The following is a 15,656-nucleotide window of genomic DNA, read 5'->3' on the forward strand; positions in this document are numbered from 1 at the left end:
TTGAGTAGTTTCTGCACCACCGGTTTCCAGCCCAACATCTGAAATGCATGACTCTATCCGTAATTTAAAACAACTACCAAATTTGTCAAAAATCCCAAAGCCTTTATTTGTAAGTTTAACACAGTACAGTATTTATTATTCAGAGTAATGTACACAATAAGGCTGTAATAGCTGACTTTAACTGTGTTGCCTGTGTTTTATTTCAGCTTTCTCTCTTAAGAGACCGTTCCTAGTCTTCAGTGGGAGTAATTAGAACTCGGTCAGAAACACGACTAAAAGATTTCTAACTTCTGCATTTGATCAAGGTCCAAAGTGGCAAAGCTGAAGCAGTATGTACAGAGCAAAAAAGACAATTAAAGATTAGATATTACTCAGAACTAATTTTTATAGTCTTTTGCTTGTAGCGTTGGTTAGCATAGCTGTACATATCTGACAGTCCTTGTCTTTCAGAATTGTTTAGCATGTAAAATGAGCTGTGAAATCTAAGAAAGCTTTCTTCTATAATCCCCAACAGAATGTACCATTAACAGCAGTTGTATGCGATTTCCCCCTAAAAGGAAGCCTAATTGATTTCAGACATACTGCAGACCAGAGAAATTTTAAAATACCATTGAGTTACAATTGCTATATGGAGCAATCAGTTCTGGATTTAAGTAGCCTCTTGCCAAGAGGACTAAAATCAACTACAGAAAAATAAAGAACAGGAGAACATTTTGCGGTGAGATCAGATACTTTAACAGGCACAACTAGGCTCAATTAGCAGTTACAAAACAGAATGGGCTGTCGCTCCCACCCCAAACTACTGCAGCACCAAAAACACCAAAGTCACCTCCTTACTTTCACATTTCTTACTTATTTATTTCACTCTCCCGTTCAGCAAAACACCTCACTATGGATGTGACACGGGAAGGTCTTCAGAAACCAGTCACTGTATGCAACCTATTACTTCAGACTGCTGAACACATTTCAAAAGATTGTAGGATATGCATCTAACAGCAGTTTCAATCCTCTTTCACTTTATAGGGAATTGCTTGAAGCTCAATTTACAAATACACCTCACATTTCTGCAAAATAAGGTAAGGAACATGCTTCACTATGAACTATCAGCATGCTAGATTCCAGTTACCTCTCACAGAGTAATAATTGGTGTTTTATTATGTGTTCTGGTGACATTAAGAAAGCTAGCTTTAAGAAGTGTTTGCATTGGCACAACTAGTATTAAACCAAAAGGACAACAAAAGAAAATAAAAAGCAACAGCACTGACAAAGACAGCAGCAGACTGGCATATCCTGCAAGAGCCAGAAGCAGGCTGGCCATTCCTATTTGTTTTACAGGATATCTGTAATTGACTAAGTACACCACTGATGGATTCAGGGTGTTCTGAGCTTCTGTTCTAGAGGATGAATTTTTAAATGCTTTATAAAAAAAAAAAAAAAATCTTAAAAAATAGAAACAACACTTTGAGACAGAAAATAAAAAGGGAGAAAATGAAGGACTTCAGATTTTCACATCCCTGTAAAAGAAACACTGTATGAAGAACTTGCATGGAACACTGACATCTTAGATTCTCCCTCACTACCATCGGAAGGACTGTATGGAGAAACCCTATGTTTCTACGTGTGATCTCTTGGAAAACAGAAATAACCTAAGAGAAAAGGCTCAAGTGTGGAAAACTCCTACTAGTTTGAGAAGCAAATTCTCTGAAAGTGACCTGGCTGGAGAATTCACTCACTACAGAAGAGCACCATAATGTGTAATGTTCAACAGAAGGTAGCAATTCCATAGGATTATAAGATGTGCAAGGAAAACAGCTGTCCAACTGAGGAAGAGCTGCAGAAATCACATTACTGGGAGATTTGTGTCCAGAGCCTCCTGAAAACCTTTCATGCAAGTTTGTGTTGAACTGGGGCTTTAGTTATCAAATTAGCAGAAGTACTGTATCAATATAAAAAGCACTATTATGCACAGTCAGTGGAATTTACCTTTTAAGATATTCTGTACATTATTGCTTAATCAGTGGCACTTACAATTAATTTTTTCTTCAGGCACCTATGTATCTTTTTTGATTTGGACCACAGTTGTATTTTTCTTGGGATAGCCAATCTCAGAATTTGGGCCAGCTTTACAAACAACCACCACCACCACCACCTCAAACAGCAGTAATACATTTGCCACGAAAGGCAGTAGTTTAAGACAGACAACCACAATACTGTAAAGTACAACAGGACTGATATTAATGTTCCATTTGGAGATTCACTAGCCTGTGGTACTGACTTCTTACAATTAAGCTTGTTAGATTTTTTCTTAACTTCAGATTTACTCATTTTTCTCCAGTTCCAAAGAAATATCATGTCCCATTTTGCCAGTAGTGAGTACAGGACTGATAGTGATACAGAAGAGTACTCTTCCGAACCAGCATTAATGATTCTACGACCTGCTTTAGAATGAGACTTGAATCTGTGATGCTTTGGCCCTACCTAGGTAAAATAGAACAGTGTCTTTGTTAAGAGGGTTATCTCCAAACTGTTTCCTGATAAGGAAGAAGCAGGCTCCCTGACAGACCACTTATTCAGTTCTTTACCATATTTCTCTTCAAGAACAATACTTCTGTTCTTCTGGAACTTCATCATCTCAACAAAAGTCTAATTCACTGACAAGAACAAGATCTTGCCTTTTTGCAAGAGCAAGAGAGAATATACATAGATGTGCTTTGGGATTGTATTTTTGTCCTACAGAATACTGCGCTTAGTCCTAGCCATTCTCATCTAATACATGTTTACACTAAAAAAGAAACAAACAAGTTGTCTAACCTGAGACAAGATTCAGTGATTAAAGGGCAGACTTAAGGCTCACTTACAAGTTTATCACTGGCCTTAACACAGCACACAACCTAACTGTAGCCAGATCAGTTCCTTTGTTGCTTAAAAACAAGAGGGTAACTGCTACTTCAAAAGAAATTCTGAATTAAATTTTGTAGTGTCTTTGAGTTCTTCACACATAGTCGCATGGCACAAAACACAAACTAGCAGGTAATCTGACTTGTTTCTCAATAAGTAAAAACGAACATGAAAATGAAATTGTTAGATGAAATTGTGTTTAATTACAGTGCTAGGTACCAGGCCACACCTGAAATCAAGTGTATCGGTGCTACTGAGCAACATATCAAATCTACACAGAGATCATTCATTCCATTTTGTTTCCAATGCAGTTTGTTCCAACACAACTTTTGCTTAATCCAGATCAGCTTATCCAAAACAGAGTATAGGCTATAATTAGTTTTGTGTTATCACTTAAAAGTAACAAAAACTGTTCTTAAACATTTTGGCTTTAAGAAAAGACAGCTTGTGAATTTACTGACTATCTCCAATTACGAACTTCTTCAGTTTCCAAAGCTCTATCACCACTTATCTCAAACTCTTCCACAGATCAAGCCAAATCCTTTTAAATTTCAAAATACAAAAGATATGAATTATGCTTTTATAAAAATGTAAAAAGCTAGTCAAAATTACATATTTAGATATTTAATCTTTGAAGAATGGGGTATAGCAGCAGGAACTTAAATATAATAAGAACTATCAACAATAAATACAAGAAATTAGTGCAAAGTTTGCAATAGAAGGATTCTTGAGTACAATGAGAATATAAAGAGACATTCTAATTTGTACAAAAACAGTCCCAGCTCTGTATACAATCTTCTATAAATACAACCACATAAGATGAAATGCCTATTTGCAAATAATAGTTATTAAAAAGTGTGCTTTACTGGGTTTTTCACTCTTCTGTTGGCAGATGTAGTTTGCAGGAAACCTGTAAAGACAGATTTCCAAAATTAGATATATTAACTCCTTCAGGAAGTGTCTTAAATTTCAGTGAACAGGTGCAGCACACTTTATTCCCAAGCCAAGCATTATTAAAACTCTAGGCATTGCAACAAATCCATTGCAGTTAGCAATTTGTGTGTAACAATGTGGTAGATTAAAAAAAAAAAAAAGTTCATCACAAATATTAAAACAGCAGTTTACCTATAGTGGAGCATGAAATTGGCTGTGCATTGCTATTGCCTGTTGAAGTTTTTCTTCTTTGGCTCGTCTACAGTGGCAGAGCTGGAAAACAAGAGACAGGAGAGTCAATTCTGAAAGGAATTTTGCACAACATGTACTGCAGATTCTCTTTAATGACTTAGCTACTGTATAGGCTCTTTAAGAAGGGAAAGACCTGTGAGCCTCCCTTCCAAACTCAAGGCTGAACAACTGTGTATACTGATAACATTGTTTCATCCACAACTGCATACATTAAAAACATTTCCTTTATTATCAAATGCATTTATCAGGTACCTTTAAAGAAAGGTGCATTATACAGTAAGTTGCACTCATCACTGCACGAGCACTGATTTTGAACCTACAACTTACTTGGAGATAGCCATCAAAAGACTTAATTGGTTAAAGAACTTTAATAACTTCACCGTTATTCATTATAACATGTCACGCTATACCAACTTCCAAATATAAAATTTTTGTTCCCTGTATCTACAGACAATACAGGCAAAACTGGCACAAAAATACCTGCAACAGCACAGGCAGGGGTCTAGTGGAGAAGATCTTTTCATTCCTGCCTTAAATTTATTGCATCCAGAACGCTGATTCTATTTTAAATAAACCGAAATTTTTTGGAGCTTGCTAAAGCACCCTCTGAATTATAGCACTGCTCAAAATCTGTCTTAATTTATTACCTATATTCTGTATATCTCTCAGATTAGAATGACTTGTATTTTATATACCGTTCTCTTTTCCATGAAGCTACTAAGAAAGTCATCTATTTCTGTTTTGCCTTCCAAGAAGTCTTCTGCAATAGTGTCAGATTCCTCTTCAGCTTCATGAGCAGCTACTTTAAGTCTGGCTTGCAGAGCGCTTGGACTGCAACTCTAAGAAAATAAAAACTTCTATTAATGCTGCACTGCCCATCTAAATCCACATTACCAAGAAGAAAAAAAGATAGATGGCTATATAAATATGGGATACATGAATAATACAGAATCACAGAATCAGAGGGGCTAGAAAGGACCTCTAGCTATCATCTAGCCCAACCCCCATGCAAAACAGGCTCCCTAGACCAGGTTGCACAGATGTCCAGGCTGGATCTTGATCACTTCCAGAGAAGGAGACTCCACAACCTCTCTGGGCAGCATGTTCCAGTGCTCCATCACCCTTACCATGAAGATCTTACACATATTTGTGTGGAACTTCCTATGCTTCCATTTGTGGCCGTTTCTCCTTGTCCTATCACTGCACGATGCTGAAAGAGTTTGGTCTTGTCCCTTTGCCTCCCACACCTAAAGACATTGATCAGATCCCCTCTCAGTCTCCTTTTCTCAAGGCTGAAGACACCCAGGTCACTCAGTCTTTCCTCATAAGAGAGGTGCTCCAGGTTCTTTATCATCTTTGTGGCCATGTTTTACTACAAGAAAGTCTAAGTGACCAAATGAATCTCTTAAAAACAGCACTGCGTGGAATTCAATGCCAGAAGCCAGTTCAACAGCATATGCAACACGCTGCACAAAGTAAGCATACGCAGCGAAGCACAGAATTTAAGTTTCTACAGCAATAGTTTTAATCATTTCAATCAGGTACGGCTTTACAAGTTTGCTATGTTAAATGGGTACAATTAAACCCTTCTTTATAAATAATTTTACTCTTAAAACTCTATGCCACAGTACTTAAGAGCAGCTCTAAAGGCTCATCATATGCCCTTCCAACTTTGTTTCTACAGTACTGTAAGAAAAACAGCAGTGCAATTTTAACATTATTTTGCTCTCAAACTGGTTGGAACTTCATACCACTTTATTTCATCTCTAATGTGAATCTTATTATTTCACATAAAATTAGAATCTAATCAGAATATTCTGTTTGGATAAAGATACAAATCAAAACTTAAGTTCAGTGAAGCATTCTTAAGATAAAGAGATTATACCTCACTAAGTTCATGCTGTCTTTGCATCTTTTTTTCAAAGGCTGCTTTCATCTGTGTGAGTTGCTCATACTGAAAGAAAGAAGAAAGAATGTTTTCCCCCTGAAAAAGCAAAATATTACAACTAATTTCTGAAAAACATTTTACTGTTCACTTACTTTATCCAACACTGTCTGTCTTTTTGCCTCTAGACTGGGCTCCAGCAACAAATTTTTTTCTGTAAAATAAAGTTGCTATTATTATTATTATTTTAAACGATTCAGTTCTCAGAATGCAGAAACATATTCTTTTTTTTTTTTGACATCTTACTTGCCAGCTCTTCAATGCTTTTCACTAACTCATCTCTATCAGTAATGACTTGCTTCAGTTGTGGTAGATTCACAAACTGTTCCAGCAACACCTCCTCTTTCTCATTCATATTGGTCAGCTCTGATATACTACATTCAAACAGAAAGAAAACATATCCGAAGTTAAAAATAAGCATTACACGAAGAGTCTTTCATTTCTGTCAAAAGACAAAAGTTTGAGGAATTCACCAGGAACTTTACAGATACAGCACGCTTAGCCACAGCTTTTTACCCTTTTCTCATGGATTGTGAGCTCTATTATGCAGCAGTGTGCTTAAAAACCTCTGTATTAAGATGTATCCCACATTTTAAGCCTTACTTCAAAGCAGTTTTAATGCTACTGTGGCAGACTGACCTTGGCTGCTTTGGCACCTGGCAGCCAACTGCCCCTCGCTCTGTTCCTTAGCAGAATGTGGGGAAAAAATAAGATGGAAAAGTGCGTGGCTTGAGACAGACACAAGGGAAACTACCTGCTGATTTCTGTCACAGGCCAAACAGACTCAACATGGAAAAAGTATTTTAATGCCAACTGAGTTAGGTGCTGAGAAACAAAGATAAAAACTTGCTCCTAGGCTCAATATCACTCTTTTATTCCCAACTCACCCCCCCACCTCCCCCATTACCCCAAGGGAAATGTGGATTGCAGTCAGTCCGTAACACAATGCTCTGCAGCTCCCTCCTCAACTCTTCCCTCTGCTCCAGTGTATGTCCTCTCCATGGGCTGCAGCTCATGGCAGGAGAGCCTGCTAATGTGGGCTCTCTGCAGCAGCAGTCTCTTTCAGGGCATATCTACCTGCTCCAGCATAGGGTCCTCCATAGACTGCTTTGACATGGTTCTCTGCAGGTAAATATTTGCTCCACAGTCCCTCCTGCACTCCTCCTTTTCTTGTACTTGCTGTTCTCAGGACTCACGCTTTCCCCACCTATTCCCACCCCCCACTCTGCTGCTTTTACAACTCTTCATTGCTTTTACAACTCTTTGCTTTTTCTTAAAGATGTTTTCATAGAGCTGCCATCAGCTCTGCTGATCAGCTCAGCTGTCCTGCAGGAGGTTAGCTGCTCAGCCTGGCACAGTGGCAGAACATGACCCTTTCTCACAGAGACCCCCAGTGCAGCACCCATGTACCAAAGCCTTGCCACCTCTACCCAATAAAGCTACTTAGTGTAACTGCATTACCGTTCATGACTTTTAAATACATTTATATTGCTAAGAAATCCTATCACTTCAACTACACCCCTCTCATACTCTGTACAAACTTTATGTTACGTATTGCAGATGCTGCTAAAAGTTATAACTGACTTAGCTAAATTTAACACGAGCTCTTCAGAAGGTGTCCAGGGAAACTAACAAACAAACCCTTTTTTGCCAAGGCCTTTTCCTTTTTGAAAGGACACTGACAATAACATTGATAATAATCTGTGATGACAGCATAAAAAAGCAAGGCCAGAAAATGAATAAACTGACTTCCTAAAACTTCTGGAATTCGTAATTAATGAGTATTGTATCCAATCGCAGATAACTGATTCAGAAGACTGTCTCACTACAAATGAGGGAGTTGCTGGGAACACTAATTGACACAATTTTTGAAACACGATAAAATATATTTTGATGAAAATATTTGCATAATAAGTATATGAATTGAATTATTCAGATATGGAGGTGATTCGCCCTGGGACAGTTGGCAACTAACCACTTGGATTTACCTAATCTAACCCTGCTGCATACAGTGAGCTGCTCACAAAGTAGTCCATTGTTTATCTTTTGCTACAGTCCAACCATATAAGAGAATGTTATTTCTGAACTAGTTTCAAGTCCATTTCCCTGTCACTTTTCTATTTAGAAATTTCCTCCTACTATTTTAGCAGCAATTAAATCACTAGTGAACGTCTGAAGACAGCAGAATATTGACAGTTAGGAAAGCAGAAGTAAATGCTCTTTTTTCTGGTGTTGAATCCTGAAGTACTGTTCCCATTCAGAAAACCTTAAAATAGAAGCCTGTCTAAACACAAGGCTGGCTCACTTTCTCACTGTACAATTTTGGTAACTGGTTGTTTGGTAACAACAATTACTACAAAGACATTTCTGTGATATATTCAGAATTATGACCAAAATCACACACAGCAGTAACTGCCTTTTAATGACTATGGAAAAATTATTTACCTCAGTTCCAGAAGTTCTGGAAAGGTATCAGGAATATCAGGCATCTTGTAAGTAAATCCATTCTGGCCAACCTAAATGGAAGATAAGAAATGATTAGCAGGTTTTTGAAGAGTGATTTTTTGGTAGATAACCTGATTAATCCAAAAATGGAGGTGAATGTTCACCAGCAACAAGTAAAATAGAAAAAGTAATAAGCAACTGTAATGCTGTCTCCAAACAGAGAAAGTCTCAACTCAATTATCACAACAAAATATAAAGGGATGTCTGAGATGGCATGTCAAAAAAAGGTCAATTTTGGAGGGAAAAAAAAAAACACTGCATTTTGCTAAGTCATTAATTTCATAACAGTCAAATAACTGAGGAAACACACGAGAGGAGTATAGCTTGGGGAACTGAAAACAGAGAAAAGAAATTGACATTCTGATTTCCTGCATGTCCTTCCCTCCTACCCCTCATAAAAAGTTTACAAAGGAGGAAAAAAAAAAATAAAAAAAAAAAATCTGTCTTCAGAGGCCAAAATTTTAATTTCTACAGAACTGGAATTGTGGCTTCCAAGATGAGAGAAGCTTTGCTTCTAAAGACAGAGTTTTATTCTTGTGATGAGTAGAAGACTGAACATTTGTCTATGAAGTTCCTTTTTGGAAGGCACTCAAAAAAATTCCTCCAGATTGCAGGAGTTTGAGGAGTGTGCAAGTTCAGACATTCAGACCCACAAAGAGACGCTATTTGAAGCAGAAAAATGAGAAACTCTTCACGTTCTACACATGAAGGCTCGACACTGCGCACTTTTCTCACCAGACAGCCTTTGGGCAGGAAATCCTGTGTAGAAAAGCACCTCATTTTCTGTACCTAGATTAACAGTCACAGCTGCTGGCGAGAGCGCAGCTCAAAAACTAGCATCAAAAATTAGCATCATTCCAGGTCACTGAAACTCAAAAACATGTTTGGCTGAAGCCAAATTGAAGTTTGTTCTTAAAAAACCTTCATCACAACCAGAATTAGTTTCATTTGCCAAGCACCAGCAAAACAATTATTTGAGTTTTATTCAATGCCATGTATGCCTTTCAGTGAATTTGCACCCAGTGTCTGATGGCTTAAGCAGTAAATCTCAATACACAGACCTGAAGCACTATTTCTGCTGTTGGAACAGGTAGTGGCAGATCAGCAATCAAGCCATAAGAGGGAGCAGCAGGCTTTTCTGTAGTGTAACTTGAAGAAACTGATTCAGAGGCAGGCACGGGTGCCATTGTTCTATTTGTTTCTTGAGGTGGGTATGGAGGAAGAAACGGAAACCCCTGAGGAGCATATGGAGGCATTCCAGCTGGTTTGCTGTAAAGGCTAAAACCAACAAAAACCGTGGCCATCAGCAACCAGCTGCTTAGAACACTTTTCTTATCATTGGTATTATAATTGCTAGACCACAGACAAGACACACCATTGAATTTTCAAGACCATAAACTTGGCATTTTCTGCTCATATTTACTTCTAACATAAAAAGGATATAGTTGTGCAACAAACACACAACTTTATTGAGCTATTTACTTGTAGAGCAAAAAAAAACCAACACACACGCACTCTTAATTCTAATAAAACAACTATTTAAACACTTCTTAAAACATAAATTTAAATTATATATATATATCTTAAAATCCTGAGAAATGCATGTGTCATTCGTTAGTTCTTGTTTACAAGGTAGAATTTAACAGCTTTGACAACACATTTGTAACCACTCTCCAATAACATTATTTTTTTTTTAAATTCAGAGCTGCAGCTTCATCTAATCCAAATATCACTGTCAGACATAAAAAGCACTGTGTACAGACAAGGCTGTAATGTCTCAGGCTCTGCATATTTAGTATGATTATTTAAAACTGTAGTTACACATGCGCAATGGAAAACAACTTCCAAGCCTGGAACATTATGAAAAATACAAAGAAGCAACACTCAGATGATGATGTAAAGCAAATTCAAGATTTTATCTATTGTAAATATTAGTGCATTTTCAAGAAAAGAGAAGCACATAAAGTTGCATGAGCATATAAATCCCATCAAGTCTACCATTTCTTCTCAAAATACTTTATGTCATCAAGCACACACATCAGTTTGTGTAGATGCAAAAGATATGTGTCTCCCAGTAAATTTACCACAATATTCCTGCCCTCCTAATATTTGGTTCCATCTTTTTTAAGCTAACTTAGTTATACAAGATTACATATCAGTATCTTTATAGACACTTACTATGGAAATGATGTTGAACTAGGAGCCAGGACTGGTGGATTTTTCCAAAACTCATCCAGTAAACTTTGAATAATTTTTCCAAGATCCGAGTGCATTGTAAACTAGTATGAAAGAAAAAATCATTACTAAAGCTAGATACAGAAGAAAAATTATTCCTGTAATCTAGCAGTTAAAAAATATGAGCATGAACATTTACCATGCCCACATGGCAGTTTCAGAATGCATTTCAGAAATGCATTGTCTGCTGTAAATTGCTTATGCACAACCTCCAAATGCTTTAAGTAGCAAAGCCATTCAGAACAGAAACAGAAAGTTGAAAAACTTTTTTGCGTATTCCATTGTCAATAGAGAAGAATCAATTAAGTACAAAATTTCTGATGAACAATGAAAACTTAATTAACGAGCCCAAAAGATTTATGTAAGAGATCAAACGCATAATTAGTTGCACCATTCAGGAAATGTCACTCTAAACAAACAAAACTGGACCCCTCCCCCAACAATATCATTTTTGGTGTGGGGGGGAAAGAAAAAAAAAAGAACAGCATATGAAAGTCCTGCTTATTAGGGCAAAACTTTGATATTCTTCTAAGAGGATTAGGGTTGAAAGAAGTAGGTAACAGAACAGTCTAAAAACATCTTTCTTACTAATTTGTGATTCACTATAGAGAAACATGAACTGTGCTATCAGCACTAACAAGAAGAGACAGGGACAGTCTAAGCTATCTTAATTTTAACTCTGTAGAATACTCAACTCATTAATAGCAGTAAGAACAGAATGAACAGTATACTGAACAGTACTGAATCTGTTTTCAAACCAAAAACATATGAGAAGGATGAACATCAGCATTAGTCTTTTTGAAAAAACCAAACCAACACAAGTACTGTCAATAATCTACCACGATGCACTAGAATTGCTATTAATATATGTGGAAATACAAACTATACATACATTGTTTATTAGTGGACCAGTCACATATACTCCCTGCTTGTCCATTAGATGATGTCTCACAGGTGGGAAAACACTGATGACTGGTTTTTCCTGAGGAAACTGAGGTGGAAGCAAGCTGTAAATACAAGAATAATTGTTAATACATCCCATAAAGTGTGCTTCAAGAAGGCTTCTTATGCAAAGCAAAAGCACAGTAGTTCACATAACCATACTCTTCTATGAAAACCATTATGGAGATACACCATGAAGTACAAGAGAAAATTATTCAGTTACAAAATCAGAACTCAGTAATGAAACTTCACAGAGATTAGAATACTACATTTTCATGGAACAGGAGAGCGTTTACTGAGAAGAACTGTAGGAACAGTGATGCAATTATGTCCACTGGCAAAGAAAAACCTATAATGTGTTGAGAATACTTTCATACAAATTGTATTACTCTAAAGTGAAGTATTCAGCATAATTTTGCAGGTAAGTCAGCAAAACTGCGGGGCTGAGTAATAAAAAAAACTTGAGAATTGAATGTTATCAACATTTACCAAAGCAGAAGCACCCCCTCACCACAAACAAATTCACAGGGTATATTACAACAAATCACTTTCAAACCATTATCCAGAAGCTTCACTGTGGTAAAAGCTGATACCAGAAGTTGACATCGGATCAGTCAGTTAGGATTTGCTTTCACCTGTCAGGGACTCAAAGACTCAGAAATCTTCAGAGAGTTTTCCACTGCTCACCTTCAGTTAAAAATATGCAGATATCTCAGGAACTGAGCATGGCAAAATATGATTACTCTTTGACCTGAGCATCTGCATTATGGACAGAGCTAGTTTCAGTCAGACTACCAAGACTATGAAGGCAAATTGGGGCAATAGTTCCTGCAATTAGATATGAGATGGACCTACTTATGTTCCATTACTACTTTTGATGAGAAAATTATACTTTTTAAGACATGCATTTAGAGATATCCCACCTTACTTACATGTTAATATTAATTGTCAAGTTGTTTACAGTGAATGGCAGTCGATATTCCACATCTTTCTGAATTTCTGCAATGCTGTCAAAAAAGAAATTTTTAGTATCCAATTGATGTCCAGTATGACAGCCTTGGTACCTATTCTCTAAAAACAGGCAAAATCTGAGACATTTTCTATTTCGTTTGAAAGCTTTTTAAGAATAAAACTGAAAACACTGGAATAAGTTAATATGCTTTAGGATACTATAATGAAATACTGAAGATTAAGGAAAAAACTTCAAACCTCAGCATTATCAGAAGCAGTACTAATACAGGCAGAGCAATGGCGATCTGTCAACACTCCCAACTTATTTTGCATCCCATGCACAACAAGGTATTGCCACCTTGCCTACAAAGCAGTGTAAAAGCACAAATAATACTGGCTGCTTTCTTAACACGATAATAAATTATTTAATAGGTATGTTTTTGTTGCATACACTAAGTCCTGTGCACTTACACTGATATTTTCAAGAACTTTTACCTGGAGAAAAGCTACTTGCCAAAAATTGAAGGCCCTAATGCAGGGATAATCAAGAGACAGACTCCCTGAAACCATCAAGTGAAAAAACTTCTCACAAAAACTTATGAAACTGAATTGAAATGTGCTCCTTCTGGGAAAATCTTTAAAATCAGCTGCATTAGTAGAAAGGTGATTTCAACATTCAAAACACTCTATGATTTTACACATAGCAAGAGTGTTTTGAAAGATGGCATCCCAAAGAATGCAAGGAGAAGGAGATTTTGCTTGGATGCATAATTACCTGACAACGTAAACCTAGGATGAGATCCTGCTTTAAAGAAGGGGCAGAAAATCAGCCTCATACAATCCCTCAGTCAAAACAAAGCTTTCAAGCAGACCACTTCCTCTGCCACATACGTTTCCCGCCTTCAAATGGTTACTAATATACTCCTCTGACATAAGCTCCCATGTAAGCAGAGGGAACACAGCTAGGATTGGTAATAATCACAGCTGGGTGCTCCTTAAAAGCCTCTTTGCAGCCAATTTCAGAAATACCCCTGCATTCTCTGCCAGATACAATCTGTACAATTACTTCTCCCCCTCCCCCCTCCCCCCCCCCCAAAAAAAAACCCAACCACTGTTATCTGCAAATCTATGTTATTACAGTGTTAGGCATGTTTCCTATCTATCCAAAGCATCATTTGCACATGTAATTTACAACTCTAGCTTTCTGAGCTTCAGGAATAAAGAGAGTAAGTTACAAATCCAGCTACACACCACATGTCCCCCAGCCTGACTTTATCCCTCTCCCAAGAAACTCAGTATCCACTCTCTCCCTCTGTGATAACTCATGCTTTTTGAGGAAACCATCAGACATCAGAACTAAACAAACAAGAGTTGAAGGTTCTCCTCTGGTACACCATGCACAGGAATCATCATTCTTCCTTCTTAACTGAAGGATTCTCACTGTAATCTCTCACACATTCCTACCCTTAAGACACTGGTATGTCAGCACCTTAACAGCCAGACACAAGATTGTCTTGAGACAGGTATATAAATGTGCACCCCTCACTTGCACAGCCTATAGGAACTGGGGACGGAGAGGAGAAGCAGGAGACAAAAAACAAATGACCTCATTGTGCTGAAACCTTCTACAAGCAAAGTCTTCGACCAATAAAATGAATTGTTTCTTTCCCAAGTGGAAATGGGTGCACATGAAAAACCACATTCTTAATTTTGGCTAATACAGCAAATACAAGAAAACTGTTGTTTTTCTTGTTTGTTTTGTTTTTTAATAATAATAACTTTAGGTGAGCTTCTCTGTACTACAACAAAAAGAGCAGGAATATAGGACTCAGTAAGGCGGGCCCAACAAAAACATCTAGTTCAGTAAGGTGTTGCATACCCAAGAGAAAACTTCTTAGAGGAGTGAGCCACCTTTCCAAAATATTTGTGAAACTGGCTCTGAACACACTTCAGTTCAAGCAAACAGCAGCAATAAGCAATATTTTTATACTTGTGCTTCCCATGTGCTAACTCACAGTAGAGTTGTTTGCACCTAGTAAGTCTACAACCACAAGCAGTTGCTCTTTCACCCTTGGTATAAGCTGAACACAACACAAAACATTCCTTTTTATAGATAGCTTTTGGAGATTGCTATCAAACCATTTCAGAGGGACCGGCTTCCTCAGAAGCTCGATGACTGCTTACATGGTCACTGAAATGGAGAGACCTGAAGCGTGGGTATCTTTGCAAAACGAGACGAGCATGGTTAGCAGATCAAGAACACGTGAAACTGATTAGCAGTTCCGCCATCAGAAATTTCTCAGAACGAAGAAAGGTCTAGTGCTGTAAAATTGTGGCTGTTGAACAGGAGAAAACCCTGCCTACATCTGCGGTGAGCATCCAGGGAAAACAAGCCTCTCGTACAGTCCGTTCTCAACGAAGAAAAGCCGTGCCTCCCAGCAGAGCAGCTCCCAAGGCCAGCAGGACTGCCGTGCCGCTGCTGCTTGAGCGACAGAACCTTTACACCGGATGTTTCATCCTTCGCTTCCAACAAGCACGTTCCTCTAACCCGTTCCCAGGAAGCTCCCCCCGCCTCCCGGCCGCGTCCCGCAGAGCCGCTCCGCTCTCCCGCCCCGGGCAGGCCGAGGGCCGGCAGGACCCGTCAGGGCTTCACACAGACGGGTCCGATCTCGGCCCGAACCCAGCCCGGGGTCGGCGGGAGGGCCCTCCGGGGGCGAAGTCACGCCCAGGCCCAGACGGGGCGCCCGACCCGGCCGCGGCCACTCACGAGGCGTGCGCACCGCGCAGGGACTCAATCTGCCGCTGCTTCTGCTGCTGGAGACTGGTGAGGGCGGGCAGCGGCGCGGCGGACGAGGAGGCGCCGCCGCCCTTACCGAGAGGAAACAGCCAGTTCATGGCCGCGCCGCGGCCCGACGGGCGGCCGGACACCGGTGGAACCTCGGCCCGGCCTCCGCGCGCGCACGCGCACCTCGCCGCCACCTCCTCCCCCCCTGCT

The 15,656-nt window shown here is 38.8% G+C and overlaps 1 protein-coding gene across 4 annotated transcripts; it reads right to left on the reverse strand.

Moving 5' to 3' along the window:
• Window positions 1–3,078: 3,078 nt before the first annotated feature.
• On the reverse strand, window positions 3,079–15,611 carry VPS37A (VPS37A subunit of ESCRT-I). Of its 4 annotated transcripts, none has more exons than XM_042871160.1 (12): window positions 15,535–15,611; window positions 12,643–12,717; window positions 11,661–11,775; window positions 10,712–10,812; window positions 9,595–9,811; window positions 8,474–8,544; window positions 6,275–6,402; window positions 6,124–6,182; window positions 5,969–6,037; window positions 4,779–4,922; window positions 4,024–4,104; window positions 3,079–3,808 (listed from the first exon to the last, which is right to left on the reverse strand). In XM_042871160.1, the coding sequence occupies exons 3-11, from the start codon at window positions 11,703–11,705 to the stop codon at window positions 4,024–4,026; spliced, it is 915 nt and encodes a 304-aa protein (XP_042727094.1). In that variant the 5' UTR covers window positions 11,706–11,775; window positions 12,643–12,717; window positions 15,535–15,611; the 3' UTR covers window positions 3,079–3,808. The 4 variants fall into 4 exon arrangements, with proteins under 4 accessions (XP_042727094.1, XP_042727092.1, XP_042727096.1 ...); XM_042871158.1 differs by having other exon boundaries at window positions 15,429–15,556; XM_042871162.1 differs by lacking the exon at window positions 15,535–15,611 and adding an exon at window positions 15,429–15,476 and having other exon boundaries at window positions 12,643–12,709.
• Between the last annotated feature and the right edge of the window lie 45 nt (window positions 15,612–15,656).

This window comes from Lagopus leucura, unplaced genomic scaffold (assembly GCF_019238085.1).
Source record: "Lagopus leucura isolate 7727_CA_CO unplaced genomic scaffold, USGS_WTPT01 Super-Scaffold_100004, whole genome shotgun sequence".
In the NCBI taxonomy this organism is placed as follows: Eukaryota; Metazoa; Chordata; class Aves; order Galliformes; family Phasianidae; genus Lagopus; species Lagopus leucura.